The following is a 17380-nucleotide window of genomic DNA, read 5'->3' on the forward strand; positions in this document are numbered from 1 at the left end:
AAAAGAAGGTACGAGATTTCAAGAAGGTCTTCCATTCAGTCATCATTATGTACCAGAGAGTTCTTACTTGTCTGTCTTTTTTTTGGGGAGGGGGGGGGGGTGGTAGCAAGTTAATTTTGTATTGCACAGTTCGGAATGGGACCGACAGCCGACCTTTAGATTTTTAAAGTATGCAATTTTAGACGATTTTCGTCCAAACCGGACCTGGATATCTTTCTTCATTGGAGAAATATGGAGGTTCACAGGTTATGACTTCCACCCCCCTAGCTTCCCCCAAAATTTTTTGGGGGTCTGAAATTTTGAGGAAAGAAGCGCTCAAGTATGAGTAATGAATAGACAAAGTCTGAAGAAATTCCAGAGGGGGCGCGAAAAAAGCCGTTTTTGCATCAAGCTCTTTTCTTCTTGCAGTTGTCTTGCATCATTTCTTCAGTTTTTCAGAACAGTCAATCCTGTCGATTTCTTCATGAGATTATTAGCTAAACCTTTTGAACTTTTATTTCAGTTGTTTTACCTGTCACTGAATCCGATTCTGACTCTGATGTTCTCTTTGAAGCACGGAAGAGTAATGGTCTGAGTAAGCCTGGCCGAAAGAGCTTTAAAATGGATCGAAGAATCAACACATGAACTGAAGATTTCCCATTTTGCCTTGACTTGAGTATTAGTTCCAAAAATGTTTTAACTTGTTTTTTGTTCTATAGTTTTAAGGCAACTCATAAACCAGCTGGATTGGTTTGTAAATATCTTTCTTCATTTATTAACTTGTCTGAAAGGCAAAATACCAAGTACTTTTTATTATTTTTTTATCATTGCAGTCAACTTTCTCTAAGTTATGTACTGTTTAAGTCTAATTTTCTCCTAACGTAGACACTTTCAGAAATCCCACCGAATCTTAATAAGGCTGATAGGAGTAATTCATGGCTAACTCAAATAGTAATAATTTACAGCTAACTCAAATAGTGATAAGACTGCGGATACTGTAAACTTTTCCTGTGCAGTTCTTACTCTAGGAGCTGGGCCTAAAGCGATTCCGAAGCCCCCTTTGAATCAGGGAATACCAGCTGCAGGATTGCTAAACCTGTGACAGTGCAGACCTACATAGAATACCACCACCTTGATTACCTGTATAGTCGAAGGAAAACTGGGTCTTGCCAGGGTTTGACTCATTGTCAGAGAAAGTTGACTGTATCATCATTATTTATTAATGTGTGTTGAAGATTTAGGTTCATATGAGGTCTGTCCGGAAAGTATCCGACCTCGTTGATTATCTCGCCATCAACGGTTGATAAGAGGTTGGGGCTTGAGATCATCTTTGCAGGGACTCTCCTGAGTGCAGGAGCATAGCCGGATTATCACCTGTTGAACCAGTCGTTGGTAATTTGCTGATCAATGCGTGCTATTCTGCTGTGATCGTCAGATTTCGTTTTTCCTAAAAAAGAAGAAGTAAAGGAGAGTGGGGTGGGAAGAGTTTTTGAAGAAGATCATCACAAGGGATGCTTCTTGGGTCTACGGGTACGACCCTCGGATAAAAGTGCAATTGTCAGTTTCAACCGCACGTGGGAGACCTTGCCTGTAGAAAGCTCGGAAGAGTCGCAGCAATGTGAAGACAATGTTGACTGTCTTCTTTGATCATGAAGGTGTCATCCATCATGAATATGCTCCCCAATGTTTCACTATCAATGGAGAGAGCTACCGAGAAAATTTACACAGCTTAAAGTGTTGAAGTCTAAAAAACTAAAAACAGTGGATGAAAAGAAAAATCGTCCATATCTCACAAAGTAGGCTTTTTATTTATTGAACAAAAAGCAGAGAGAGAGCACAAAAGAACATCTAGAGGTCACATCCTCATCATAGTGAGAGACAAAAAACAAACAGAGCGCTCCAAGTGAGCGACTGGGGAAACCAAGAGACAAATCAAGATAAAATATCACTGAGTGCATACTGACACCCTCCCTCGCTCTGGGATATTTTGAACCACAAAGGAAATTTAAGAAAAAAAAAACTAACAATTGAGGCAGTTACGGAATATCGGGCAAACAAGGAACAACAATTTAAGACAAGGACTAAAGAGCAACACCAAAAAAATTTACTCGCAGAACTCTGTTTAAATTTGAAAGTTACATTGAAAATCAAAAGGAGACGCAAAGTGTCGCTTAGACATTTAAGATTAATTTTGGTACAGTTGTTCTGTGTAATTTCTGTAAAAAAACGAAAAAGATTTTGCAATAAGCCTCTAAGGAAAAATAGAAAAACAGTTGAGAAACAAACGCAAAATTAATGCAATAAAAATAATTAATCAGTTACAAGACCAAGCATTTGGGAAAATTGCAAAGTTTGGAGGTTTGGTAAAGAGGTCAGCACAATTTTCATTACTAGGGATATAAACCGTGTCTATTTCTCTCTCACTTACCAATTCTCTAACAAAAGAGTATTTTACAACAAAATGCTTGCTTCGTTCTTTGACAGCGTCATTCTGTGCAATTGAATTAGCACCCTGATTGTCGCAGAAAATTTGAATAGGTTTACAGGGTAGTAAGAAACAATGATCTATCTCTGCCATAAACGTTTGGAGCCATGTCAGTTCACAGGCGCACTCATACAGTGCAATATATTCCGCATGGGTGCTGGAGCTCGCGACACATTTTTGCTTGCGGCTTCTCCATGACACTGCTCCGCCACCAATTACCAAAGCATAGCCAGTGATAGACTTGCCAGTTACTTTATCACCTGCCCAATCGGAGTCACTATTACAAGTGAACTTTCCTCCCTTTTTAAACGACAATTTATAATTGATAGTCTTCTTTAAATACTTAAGTAAATGAATAACTCCCTTCCAGTGAATTTCAGTGGGATTAGCACAGAATTGACTTAGCTTACAAACTGCAAGCGCAATATCAGGGCGAGTGCAAGTGCTGAGGTACAAAAGACTGCCAATTGCTCTCTGATACGTTTCTTTGTCAAAGCACTCCTCTTCAACCTTTGACTCAAAAATACCACTTGGAAGAGGGCTAGACGTTCCTTTACAATCAATTAAAGAGTAATCTTCTAGTAAAGACACGATATAGTTACTCTGGTGTATAAAAACAACATCCTTTTCTGGGCGTTCAAATTGAATCGACAGAAATACGCTAACATCACCTAAGTCTTTCACTTGTACATGTTGAGCAATTTCATTCTTAAAAATAGTTTAGGCAGCTGTTGTGCCGGCTGCCAAAAAATCATCGACATAAACAGCCACAATGATCCCTGTCCTGAAGTAGACACAGGGTTCGCTTACGCATTTTTTAAATCCTAAGATTAACATAAGTGAAGTTAAAAAAATCATACCAATTTTTGCCGGACTGTTTCAGACCATATAAGCTTTTCAGTAACTTGCAAACAAGACGATTTCGTTTGTAGGGCAGGCCTTCAGGAATCTCCATGAAAACGTCCTCTTCTAACGTGCTGTGGAGATACGCCCCTACCACATCAAGGTGTTGAATCGACCAGTCATTCTGTATTGCAATGCATGTCAGCAACCGAATTGTCTTCTTCTCTACCACCGGGCTAGTCGTGTCAAAATAGTTGACTCCATAGAGTTGGTTGAAGCCTTGAGCGACGAGTCTTGCCTTGAATTTCAAAGTTTTCCCATCAGGGCCTTCTTTTAAGGCGTAAACCCATTTGCAACCAATAACACGCACTTTAGGGGGACGTTCCACAATTTTCCATGTTTCTTGCGATTCAAGATTCTTCAATTCTGCATCCATCGCAGCTTCCCAGTTTTTGGAGTCAGGGCTGTTGAGTGCCTCATGAGCGTTTGCTGGTACAGTATGTGCATGACTGTATACAGTGTTGCAACAAGGTAGAGTACACAGCTGCCTTTCAGCTCTCTCACGGTTAGAACGCCTTAAACCTGTAACATCAACAACTGCTGGACCCTGATTTCCTGTAGGATTTGGTTGGGCAGTATCTCCCTCTGGATCACCAATTTCTGGAGCGTGGACCTCATCCAAGGGCAGGTTATGATCAGAAGTTTCTTCGGTATTATCTTCATCAAACTGCTCAAAATTTATCATTAAAGGTTCTTCACGTATTTCTGTTTGTTGATTCTTGTAGGGAAAAACATTTTCTTGAAATCGAACATCTCTGCTTATGATCACCTTTTTCCGTTCCGTACTCCAGAGGCGATAACCTTTGACATTGTCCGGATAACCAAGGTGGATACATAACTCAGCTCTTGGGCTCAACTTATCTTTAGGTACAACTGCAGCCCAGGCTTGACAACCGAACACTTTCAATCTATTAAAATCTTTTTCGGTCAATTTCTTGCCAAGCCAGAGTTCCAAGGGTATCATACCCTTTATCGCGGACGAAGGGCTGAGATTTCGGAGAAAACAAGCAGTATTGAGGGCTTCGGCCCAAAATGTCTGAGGCATGCCAGATTGAATAAGTAAAGAGCGTACAACAGCCATGAGAGTCTGGTTCATTCTTTCCGCTTTACCGTTTTGCTGAGGGTTTCCGGGAACTGTTAATCGATGAGAAATGCCCTCATTTTCCAAATATTTGATGAACCTACCACTGAGGTACTCTCCACCATTATCGCTCTGAAGCTCTTTAATCTTGGTATTATGTAGGTTTTCGACCCTTTTCTGAAATTTCACAAATTCTCCCATTGTATCACTTTTATTCTTTATGGGGACAGCAACTACAAAATTTGTGTGGTTATCTGTGAAGGTTGCAATATACTTTGCTCCGCCCATAGAATTTGGACTAATTGGACCCATTAAGTCTGAATGGATGCGAGCCAAGACATTTTCCGTTCTTTCACTCCGATCCGGGAATGGACTCTTCTTTAACTTTGATTTTATGCACACTTCACAATCAGTTTGGGCTTCTTTAGCTTCAATTGCCCTTATCGGAAGGTTTTTCAATGCTTCTAAATGCACATGACCCATTCGCTCATGCCATGTTGACAATGATACCCTCACAACCATACTTTCAACATCACCAATTTCGCCATTAAAATCAGTAGTTGTGACAACATACATGGTGCCAATACGGAAAGCCATAAACAAGAGCCACCCATTCTTGGAAGCTGTGGCTTTCCCATCAGAAAAAATAATTTCTGCACCTTTCTCCTCAAGTTTGCCGACAGATATGATGTTATCTTTTAGGGATGGAACGCAAAGGGCATGAGTAAGTAAAATAGTCGACTCACCACAATCGCTGGACATAGTCATACGCAAAGCACCAGATCCTACTACTTCGATTGGGCTGCCATCGCCAACCTTCACACTACCACGAGTTTTCGAATAGTTTTCCAATAGAGATGCATCGTTGACCATATGATCGGAGGCTCCGGAATCCAATAAAAATAAACCGGGACACCTTAGTGTTGAATTTTTGTTTGCACATAATACCTGAACATCATCTAAGCGAACGTTGGACAGTTTCTTCTCTAATGGTCCCACTTCTTCTTCGCGTCCAGCCTTTTTCATCATTTCTTTAAATTTGCTACATTCAGGAGATTTGTGCCCACTAGTGCCACACGTAAAGCATATGACAGGTTTCTTCTGTTTTTTCTTCTTCGGCTTATCGCTTCTAGTAGTAAGAACCTTTGCCACTACAACACCATCATCACGTTTCATTCGCTTCTCTTCCAACAGGAGTTTGGTCTTAACCAAGTTGAGCGTTAACTTCGACTCCTCTTGTTCTAATCCTCGGACAAAACCCTCATACTTCTCCATTGGCAAGCCCATCAAGACAATTAAGGCCAGGGTTTGGTCAGGGAATTCAATTCCCACCTTAGATATTTTCCGGTAACAATTCTGGATTTTACCAACATAATCATGGACACTAGTTTCTTCATCCTTCGAAACGTTGAACAGCTCTTTGGTCAAAATAATTTGATGCAACAAGCCATAACTGGAATGTGCTTCATGGAGGATGTCCCATGCCTCTCTAGCCCTCGTGCAATCTCCAATGTCATTCAGATGATAGTCACTTACCACAAGTAACAAGAATGCCAAAGCCTTTGAATTTTTGATCTCCTGCGCCTCGGTCAAAATTACACCGGCTGGGTTTTTTTTTTTTTTTTTTTTTTTTTTTATTTGCACATAATATTATACTGCACAATTTAACACTTTTAGACAAAATTTTTGTCTTTTAAAAGCTTAATTTAACTATTAAGTTTAATACTTAACTACTAATACTACAAATTATAAAGTACATACTATCTCTAATGCATTGAGAAGCTAATAAGGCACAATTAATTCAAATTAAAAATGTCTTTTTGTTTTAATTGTTGGATTTTGGCGACCGGACTCGGTCAAAGGCCAAGAACCTCCGATCACGTCCTAAGAGCGTAGAGAGGCACGATGATTAATATTATGAGAATTTTGAGAACCCCTGGATTCCAAGCTCATGGGGCTTGCGACGTTTTAATCGGCGGAGGCATCGGTCCCATTCCAAGAGCGCGAGCGCTTCAGGGTTGGGGTGCCGATGCAACCTGCTCTCATATGCGGTGTACATCTTGGTGATGTAGTCCTCCACAGAATCAATGTCGAGGTCTGCCCGGATATCGACATTCCTCTCGTACCAACGAGCTTTAGCTATGCTTCTCAGGATTTTCATTTGTATTACTTCTATCTTATCTAAATTTGTTTTGGCTGCACAACCCCACAATTGGCAGCCATAGCTCCAAACAGGCCTCAACATTGACTTGTAGAGGAGTAACTTGATATTTAAAGGTAACCGTGACTTTCGTCCGACGAGCCACTGCATATTAGAGAACTTTAAACGTAGCTGGGCTACTTTCTTTTTAATATGGGTGCCCCACCTGAGCCTGGAATCCAAGTGAAGTCCGAGATATTTGGCAGTTGTGTCATGTGGAATTATATCGTTCCCTAGGGAAAGTGGAATGTGTTTATAAGGGCGATTTGTAAAGATTACTTCTACCGATTTTGTGGCATTTAACTTTGTTTTATCTCTCAAAGTCCACTTGTTGATTTTATTCAAGTGTTGTTGAGTTGTATGACGTGCCTCTCTATAGCTCTTAGACGAAGCCAACACGAGAGTATCATCGGCGTAAACTCCCAACTTACCCCTCCTCCCGGACTGTGGGATATCCGCTGTAAAGAGAGAGTAAAGAAGGGGGGACAAGCAAGAACCCTGAGGAACTCCTGCTCTAATGGGTCTGAAACCAGAGGTTGAGTTTTCGTAACGAACTCGAAATTGTCTCCCTGTGAGAAAAGAAGACAGGAGCTCCACATGGTTACAAGGGAGCATTGAGAAAAGCTTTCCAATGAGACGCTCGTGCCAGACACGATCGAACGCTTGTGCAACATCAAGAAAAACCGCCACACAATATTCCCCCTTTTCAAGGGCGTCCTCAATGAATTTTGTGATGCGATGTAATTGATCAACTGTCGAATGCTGAGCTCGAAAGCCAAATTGTGCATCGATAATTAAATTATTTTGTTTGACTATTTCATTGAGACGTTTTATGTACAACTTTTCAAACAGTTTTCCCAGAACTGGCAACAAAGAAATTGGCCGGTACGATGCAGATTCTGCAGGCGGTTTATCTGGTTTGAGCAGAGTGATAATTTCTGCCATTTTCCATTGTGTGGGAATGTATTTAAATCGTAGAACAGCATTGAAGATACCGACCAATTTCATTATTGCCTTATTTGGGAGATTTTTTAGAATAAGACCGGAGATTTTATCAAAGCCGGGGGCTTTTTTGGCTTTGATCTTTCCTTTAATCTCCTTTATAATCTCAGAAGGAGATATGGATTTGATTTTGACTGGTGGGATTTTCTTGACTTTTTTTGGTTTCAATGCGGACACCTCCCCCTGTCCTTGCGGGTCCGAGTCGGAGCTATCAGCGGAAGATGAGCCTTCTGAATCTGAGTAAGGAAGTTCAATGTTCTCGTGGGGCTGAAAAACAGCCTCGAAATGGTCAGCGAGCACTTCAGCCTTTTCTAAATCGCTATTAGCCCAAGTGTTATCTTTTTTACGAATAGGAAATTTCAGTTGCTTGGGGCGTTTTAAGTATTTAGTGGCAGCCCAAAGGGAATAATTTTTATCTGCCATGGGGGAAAGCGAACTGATGAAATTTTCGAATTTTTTGTTTAAAAATTCTTCTGTTCGTTTTTTTACAATTTTATTTAACCTGTTAGAGTGAGAAATGTCTTCTGGATAGTGGGTATTATCTGAAATGCGTTTTGCTTTGCGTTTGTATCTGATAAGTTTGAGGAGGTCTTTTGCGATAGAATAAGGCCGAATTTTGTTTGTGGCCACCGGAGTATTAGATATGGCGCATTTTTGTATTTGTTCCACCAACAGCTCCGTCTCTCTGTCGATATCCGCAGGGGAGGCGATTGGAACGTTATTTTCAATTAAAGATTCAAGATCAGAACGAAACTGGTCCCAATTTGTCCTTTTAGAACATATGACTGGGGGGCGATCTGCTAAAATGGGATTTGTGAATATGGACATGATAATCTGTGCATGTCCTGCTAGTTTCTTCATTGCGATTGTGTCACAAGAAGTGCGATCGATCAGATTTAAATTTTTGTACACAAAAAAGTCAATCAAATCCGCCTGATGGCCAGGAATAGTGGGGAAGTTTGTAGGTTTTCCGGGTGTGATGAAATTACCCCCGGCTTTATTTACAGCCTCCAGTAGGGATTCACCTTTTGGGTTTACAATCCTGGATCCCCAACGAGGATTTTTAGCATTCCAATCGCCTCCCTCAAGATAAGTGGGACCCAGTTCATCCAGAAAACTGGTATAATCGGCTGTTGAAAGTACATTTTTTGGAGGAGTATAGATTGAGGCGACATTAAAAACGCCGAGTTCGGTGTGAACACTGATAACGGCCGTTTGAAATGCTTGGGATTCAATTACTTTAATGAGATTATGTTGAATGGATTATTTGATTAGAACGGAAGAGCCGCCTCTGTGTTTGTTTGCTGGGTGAAGAGCATTATAAATTTTATATCCTGTAAAATACCTCTTATAATCAGTTCTGGTGAACCAGGTCTCTGACAGGAGGGCTATGTCCACATTGAAATCTCTTAGCGCAACGTTGAATTCCTCAGCCTTTGCCCGAGTCAGGCCACCGCAATTCCATGCCAAAAAGTTTAGTGAATTAATCGAATTTCGAGCAGGGAGATTAGTCATATTGTCAAAATCAATTGCGCCATCTTCCAGCTCCGTATGAGTCATGTTAGAAACAGACAAAGAGACATTATTAGTACATGAATTGATATTTACACTCATAAGAAAAAAGATGAAACATTATTTTGCCGGACGTGATTCCAAACGGCTAATTTTTTCATTTAGAAGTTTAATTTGTTCATTTAATGATTGAATGGTAGCGAGAAGCGCATTGATTAAATCAGCGTTGCCGGTAAGACCGGGTGACGCAACCGGCTGGGTATCCTGGCTCCACCGCCTCCCACGTTGCTTTCGAGATGAGTGCCGCTTTCACTCGCACCGACCACGCGAAATAATTATCTTCATCTAATTTCGGGATGCTGAATTTAAGGTCACTATCTACTGCCATCTTGCTGCAACTTATAGGCTGAACTGAAACACAATCACCGGGCCACCAATTAACCGATTCTCACAACGCACGAAAGTTCAAGTTCAAGTCCATTGAGAACGCACATAGGCTGATCTGAGACACAATCACCGGGCCATCAATTAACCGATTCTCACAACGCACGAAAGTTCAAGTTCAAGTCCATTGAGAACGCACTTCTTCGGTTATCGGAGCGCTTAAGTCTCATAATCTGTTGAAGTCTAAAAAACTAAAAACAGTGGATGAAAAGAAAAATCGTCCATATCTCACAAAGTAGGCTTTTTATTTATTGAACAAAAAGCAGAGAGAGAGCACAAAAGAACATCTAGAGGTCACATCCTCATCATAGTGAGAGACAAAAAACAAACAGAGCGCTCCAAGTGAGCGACTGGGGAAACCAAGAGACAAATCAAGATAAAATATCACTGAGTGCATACTGACATAAAGGGCCTTGGGGAGTGTATTCATGATGGACGACACCTTCATGATCGAAGAAGACAGTCAACATTGTCTTTACATTGCTGCGACTCTTCCGAGCTTTCTACGGGCAAGGTCTCCCATGTGCGCTTGAAACTGACGATTGCACTTTTATCCCAGGGTCGTACCCGTAGACCCAAGAAGCATCCCTTGTGATGATCTTCACAAACTCTTCCCACCCCACTCTCCTTTACTTCTTTTTTAGGAAAAACGAAATCCGACGATCACAGCAGAATAGCACGCATTGATCAGCAAATTACCAACGACTGGTTCAACAGGTGATAATCTGGCTGTGCTCCTGCACTCAGGAGAGTCCCTGCAAAGATGATCTCAAGCCCCAACCTCTTATCAACCGTTGATGGCGAGCTAATCAACGAGATCGGATACTTTCCGGACAGACCTCGTACCAGTGATTTATGAAGTCTTTTCATTCCAACTATGCAAACTCGCAAGTTTTACAATTATCTCTTCACATGATTTACTTATGAATCGTATGCACATTTTTCTGTAATGATTGATGCTGTCGTTAAATTTCAAAGATTTTTAAAGTTTTATGAAGGCACTAGAAATTACAGATATATGGGCTTGAAACCATAATTTGACTTTTTTTGCAATATTGCAAATTTGGGTTTGCTCTTAAAAATTAAGTTACGCATCAAAATTGTGCTACCTGTCTCTTGTACAACTGCAGAAATGAATTTGGTTATCGGTTACATGGACATCAATTTTATAACTTACATTCATACATTTCATTTTGCACAAAATTTGTATAAAAAAATAATCATACAGGATGATCCAAGGTTAAACGGCCAGACTGCAGGAGCGTGTTTTATGAGTCTAAATAAGACTTTTTTGTTGTGTAAAATTTCTTCCAAAGGTGCCCCTAGTCGGAGCTAGGGCCCCCCAAAATTTCGAAAAGTAGATCATTTTTCCTGAAATTTGGCAACGGTTGTGAACCAAATCTCATGAAAATTTGTACACCTCTGTACTTTTATGCCCTGAATCTATAAATAATCTGAAAAAAATCCAAATCTCAATTTAAAGAGGGGGTTTGGGGGTGTTTCGGCTTTGCAGTCTGGCCGTTTAACCCCGTGTCACCCTTTATACTGTCGATTAGGGTAAGCCTTATTTTGGGCTTTTTTGTAATTATAATGGGACTTACTCGGCAACTGTTACGTTTTGATGAGTGATAACGAAAAAAAAAGTTTTTGAGAAGAATCATTTTTAGTGCTTTTGCTGCCCTTTGGAAGTTTCGCTGTTGGATCAAAATCTTGTCAAACATCGCATTTTTGTGCCTGCTTAAACGAATGCTTAGGTATGTAGTAGGTCACTGAAACTTTTGAAGTTAGGCATCTGAGTACATGCTCTCCATCGATGTTGGGGCTTATTCCATCTGATGTTCAGAATTGTCCATTCTGGTACCTTGAAATTGGCCGGAAAAGTGATTTTTTCACCCTTTTGCATTTAACTTTAGACATGAAGGACAGTCCTGGAAACATTATAACTTGACATGAAAGCGCACTTTTGTAAATACTTTGAAGCCGTGTCAGTCGTTTCTCTATTTGTTTCTAAAAATAGTCTATAAAATTAGCCTTTAATCGGTAAAAATTTGCTAATTATTTGATCAATTTTCATTTCATTACACTGACCAATGTTCTTTCATATGGGTTTACTTACATTTGGGTAACTGACAAGACTGTAAAATAGTGTTTTGTCCACACTATTTTAAAGATAAATCAAAGCCAGAAAAAACTAAAAATCACAATTTGAGTTTCAAAATGAACTGTAATGAGTTTCAGTACAAGACTGAGGAGAAGATAATCCTGAGCGTAGCTCATCAGCGATGGTAGATGGCACTAGCATCGCTATTTTTTGCAGTGGCTTCTGTCATATCAATGACAACAAAATGCTGTCTAGGATCTCAGAGGATACTAAGCTAGCCCAGCTGACCGTCTGTAATCTGCTGATGAGTTAAAAGAAGACCCAAACTAGTCTATATCTTTCAGCGTGACCCTAGCGAAGTATTCTGGCCTGCGTTGCCAGAGCTGGAAACTTTCTCCCTTCAGTCTTGCATGTAAACTCCTTAGAGTTAATTTTCTAACTCTATTCATAATTTTAGGTTTCTTCCGACTTTTATGTCTCCACTAAACAGATCAGACCCAGCAAATTTTTGTCTTACTCAAAGTATTTTCTTATTTCATAACATTTTTAAAAAAAAAAAAAAAAAAAAAAAAAAAAAAAATTGCAATAATTTTACAGCATGTTGTGAAAACTTCAATTATTGTTCGAAAAATTGCATTGCATCTCACATTTTCAGCAACATTGCGGTAACTCTTTTAAAGATTATTCCAAAAAATAAGAAGAAAAACCACCGATTCAAAGTACATATAATATGTGCTCTCCTTTCAAATTCTAAATTTTTCAGTACTGTATTTTGTATCTGATCATGAACTCAAAATGGTGAGAAAAAATGTTAAATATCAATAGAAAATCACCAATTTTATAATACCTCGACAAACATTTCTGAGAACCAGATAAAATAAGTTCCAGTATCAGTAGGACATGCATGGGAGTGTACTGATATGTCAAATTTCGGAAGTTTCAGTGACCTACTTTACTTTTAAGACTCGGCTGAATCAGACGCCAAAAGCAATTTACGGTATGATTTTGCCTCAACCTTGTAACTTCCAAGGAGTTACTGGCGGCGACAGCTCTGAGAATGATTTTTTCCCTAAAATCTTCTCCGTTTGTTCATCATTTACCTGAAGGTACCAATAGCACCAGCGGGTCGATTGTTGAATCGATATCGAATGACCTTGATCGATATACAGCATTGCTAAGATAGGGATTTATCGATCGGGATCATTCGATAACGATTCAACAATCGAGCTACAGCCTCCCATATTGCGGAAGAATCCAGATTTTTTTAGTGCTTCAATGTAAATCATATTCTCAAACTCATTCAATTACTGAACATTTAAACTCCATTTTGCAAAGAAAAACTACAATATCTGGCCAGTAGATAAGAACACCTCTTTGCATAGGGAAATTAGTGGCACATATGTTATTTTATAATGAGCCAGATATTGTAGTCCCCAATTGCAAAATGTGGTCCATTTTTCCTGTGAATCAGTTTAATTTTTGCCGTGTCAGTTCTGGCAAGGGAATCAATTTTAGGTGCCCTGCCCTGAAAAAAAAAAAATAAAATAAAATAAAATAAAAAAATAAAAAATACGTTTTTCTGTATATAGAAAGTTTTTAGGATTGGTTTTGATAAACCAATAAGCTTGGAGCCAGTTTTAATGAGAATTACTCACTAAAATTTGCATCTTGTCCTTCACAGGCGAACCAATCATTATTCTTAATTTTGTTTTTTCAGTTCTAGTCAAGCAGTAAAGCAGTAATGCTGTATTTAATGTGATTTCTTACATTCCTGTTAAGACAGTATTGGTGGAATAGGGATCAAAAGAGAAGGTATAATCAACCATCTCTTGATCTCCTCATTTGAGTTTCTCAATAATTTATATTTCTGTGCTAGTCTTTAGTATATTGTTAGGTTTTTAATGTGGCTCTGATAGGATTTAACCATTGAGTACATTAGAGTCATCAAGCACTGGATCGCCATTAAAGTCAATTTTCAATCAGTCGTTTTCTATCCTTCTGTTTGTCAAGCATTAGGACCAAGCTGGGACATATTTCGCAGTTTTTAACATGGGGGCTCATTAAGAAATGGCGAGCTGCAAGGTTTCTTGGGATTTGATATTTTAAATTGATAATTCTCGCAAATATTGGTAAATATTATTGACCAAACTCGCATTAAATTTAAAAAAGTGCGGAACTCTTGGGTTTTATGTGATAAATTGTATGTCTAAACACCCAACAGAAAGCCAGAAGCTGGTAACTTGCGTATAAGGCATCACCAGTTGCCTCGCTTTAGTCTGAAGAGAGCTGGGCAATATAGCTTTGAAAAGTGACTTCATAGGCGCTTCAGTACATAGGGATCTAATGTACTCTACTGGTTTGACTAAGGGCTCTGTCAAATCCTCAGTTAGCTTGTAAGAGCAATACTGGATGCTCCAGAGCATCCGTCCTCTATCTTTTTCTCGGAAACGGCTGAAAATTGAGCTTCGGGACGATAATTTTCAGAGGTCAATCGACCCTAAAGAATACATTGAAAATATTTACAGCCCTTGAAACCCCCATTTTGGGGGGACTTTAAGGGGATGCCCCCGTTTCTCGCATATTTCAAATACAAAGGGTATGTTTTAACTTTAGCATTAAATTCTATGGCCAAAAGTAAGAACTTTTATTGCGATTTTCAAAATCTAAAAGTCTCCCGAGAGAAGAGATCAATACCTTTCTATTGATGTGTCTCATGACCACTATTAACCAAAAATCGTGGGGGCCACGACCCCACGACAATATTGGGGCTTTGGGGGGCCGTAAGTCAAAAATTTCAAACGGCAAGGGTATGTTTTAACTTCAGATTTAGATTCTACGCAAAAAGTTATGTACAATTGATGTGGAGTATGGCCTATTTGCCTCAACTTACTTTAGAACCCCATTTCCCCCTAATTAGCCGTGTAATTTTGGAGGGGAAAAGGGGCAAAAAAATTTGGGTCAAATAGGCCATACACCATATCAATTCTACACAAGTTTTTGTGTAGAATCCAAATCTGAAGTCAAAACATACTTTTGCCTTTTGAAAGTTTCGACTGACGGCCCCCCAAAGCCCCAAAATTATGGCGGGTCGTGGCCCCCACAATTTTGGGTTAACAGGGTTCATGTGACACATCAATCATCACAGGAGACTTTTAGATTTTGAAAATCGGATAATTTTAACGCCTACAGTGTTTACTTGTAATTTGCCCCAAAAATGTCCCGCAACTCCAAAAAATTGGGGTTTAGGGGAATAGAGTACAAAATCATAACATACCCTTCCTATTTGAAATATGCGAAACCGAGAGGATCTCCCTTAAAACCCCCCTAAATAGGGTTTTGGTGGGCTGAACATATTTTCATTGAATTCTTTGGGGTCAATTTACCCCTGGAAGTTTTCGTCTCGAGGCTCAATTTTCAGCCATTTCCGAGAAAAAGATGGTGGATGGGTGCTCTAGGACATCCGGTGCATCAATCCCATAGAGGATGGTTGGGACACCTAATTACATGTAGGAGTGGAGGGGTACACCTGCCTCCCTTCCCTCTAGAAAATTTGGACAACCGAAAGCCTTGGTGGTTAAATCTCTCCCCAGAGATAAGTTGTGCTTGAAAATGGTTAAAAGTGAGATCTGCTCAAATGCCAAGTTTCTGCTTGGCGATGCAACGTCAGTTAAAATTATATAGTACTCGATAGCAAATTTTATTGGCCTGATAGTACTTTTTCAAAAGACGAATTTTAATTTGACACAGTGTAATGCTAAAAATGTACATAAAAACTCTCTAATGTTAGTTTGAAAATTTGAGAAAATGCTTCAAAATTTCAAAATAATATTTAACATACAGGGTAATTCAAGAGCAAACCGCCAGACCTCAGGAATGTGTACTCTGGGTCAAGATTTGACTTTCGTCTGCCATGAAATTACTTCCAAAAGTGCTTTTAAAGGGGGCTACAACCCTTGCCAAGTCCTGGGGAATAAATCGATTTTCCCGCATCATGGCAAGGATAATGCATCAAATCTCATGAAAATTGGTTTGCACCCTTAATTTGATACGCTGCATTCATCAGTGACATTAGAAGACGCAAAATATCAGTTAGAAGTGGGGTTTCAGGGGATTTGCATACTACCACCTGTACACGCCACAAAACCAGTATTGGCCTTTCAAACCTAAGACATCCCCCCCCCCCTTAACCCCTTCTTTAAATGAGTTTTCAATTTTTCTAATGTCACAGATGAAAGCAGCGTATCAGGTTGCATAACAATTTTCAAGAGATTTAGTGCATTACCCGTGCTGTAATTCAGGAAAAACGATTTATCCCCCAGAAATTAAGGAGGGTTGTAGCCCTCGTATAAAGCACTTCAAGAAAATTTTCATGAAAGACAAAAAAGTCTTATTTTGGCTCATTGAACATGCTTCTACAGTCTTGTCGTCTAACCTTGGATCACTTTGTATTTTAGAGAAGAACCCAGGTGTTCAAATTTTTCCTGCCTTTCCTGATGTTACCTATAATCCTGCGTCTTCTCCCTTGCAACAAAAAATTACTTAAGTCCTTTGTTATGGGCAGTTACTTTCATTATATCCAATGCATCAGTTAAATGTATCTGTATTACAGAATCGTGTTTTAATTGTTTCTATCTTTAGATCAGCCAAGAACAATGACAATGATCTAAATTTCTATTTCACAAGTTAATACAGACATTACCTTCTGTAATATGCTGTGTATACATTTGATTGTCTCAATCCTATGTGATCTTATCTGATTTTTTTACTGCAGGTGATATATTTTAAGACCTGATTCGCTCTTTACGGTCTCAAAAGTCTGAATTTTTTTGGAAAATATCTATTTTTCCAATGTTTCCCTTTTTTTCTTTGATCAATTGGATTGTTCTCAGCAAAAAAGAACCAGTACGTTTCCAGTGTTTTCAAAATTGTGCAACTTCCTCTTTTACCTATTTTAAAAATACTTAATATAAGTACAGAATTAGAATTTACACACATTTTCCTTTAAAATTAACAATTTTTCGGTAGGAAGCCAAAACTTCTTGCTACCCTGGGAGATTTTTTACACAATTATCAAGAAGCAACTTTTTTACAACACTGTAATTGTGCCAGTTCCTTTTTGCTAAATGCGATTTAATTGTTTGATGCAATACCAGGAATTTTAATCAATTTCTTCTTATGTTATGTTACATTATCTAGTTTTTGTACTTAAATTTTACTCTTTTAAAATTGTAAGAAATTTTTATAGTAAATGATGCTTTTGTGGGATTTGACTGTGGTTTTACTGAGAGTAGAACACCATTTATTTTCTTTACAGACTTGTTGAAAACGAAAAAAGCTTTCTTACTGTAAATTTTTACTTATTTTTGTGAAAAATCTAACTCACATGTTGATTCAAACGGCTCAGTTTTTAGAATTTTTTAGACCCTGTAACCCTTTCATCAGTGTGCTTGTCATGAAATGTCACCACTCAATTAAACAAGTTAGAGTATATGGTTTGTAACATTTCAAGTAATTGGCTACTTTTACTTGTAGTAGTAGTAATTTTACTAGTAATCTTACTAGTAATTTTTCTTTTTCTTCTTCCTCTTCTTCTTTCCCACAGCAGATCTTTTTGTTTGTATCATTTTGCCCAGAATGACCATTCACAAGATCGCAGATTACTGTCTTCATGGA

The 17380-nt window shown here is 38.9% G+C and overlaps 1 protein-coding gene across 5 annotated transcripts in view; it reads left to right on the plus strand.

Annotated features, from left to right (window-relative positions):
* LOC109039704 (dyslexia-associated protein KIAA0319-like protein) overlaps positions 1-17207 on the plus strand; it is a 79781-nt gene extending 62574 nt beyond the window's left edge. For all 5 annotated transcript variants that reach the window (XM_072296226.1, XM_072296227.1, XM_019055312.2 and 2 more), the window contains one exon: positions 503-17207. In XM_072296226.1, coding sequence (XP_072152327.1) covers positions 503-624 — 122 coding nt within the window. In that variant the 3' untranslated portion in view covers positions 625-17207. The remainder of the gene's footprint in view (positions 1-502) is intronic.
* The last annotated feature ends 173 nt before the right edge of the window (positions 17208-17380 follow it).

Source organism: Bemisia tabaci, chromosome 2, assembly GCF_918797505.1.
Source record: "Bemisia tabaci chromosome 2, PGI_BMITA_v3".
In the NCBI taxonomy this organism is placed as follows: domain Eukaryota; kingdom Metazoa; phylum Arthropoda; class Insecta; order Hemiptera; family Aleyrodidae; genus Bemisia; species Bemisia tabaci.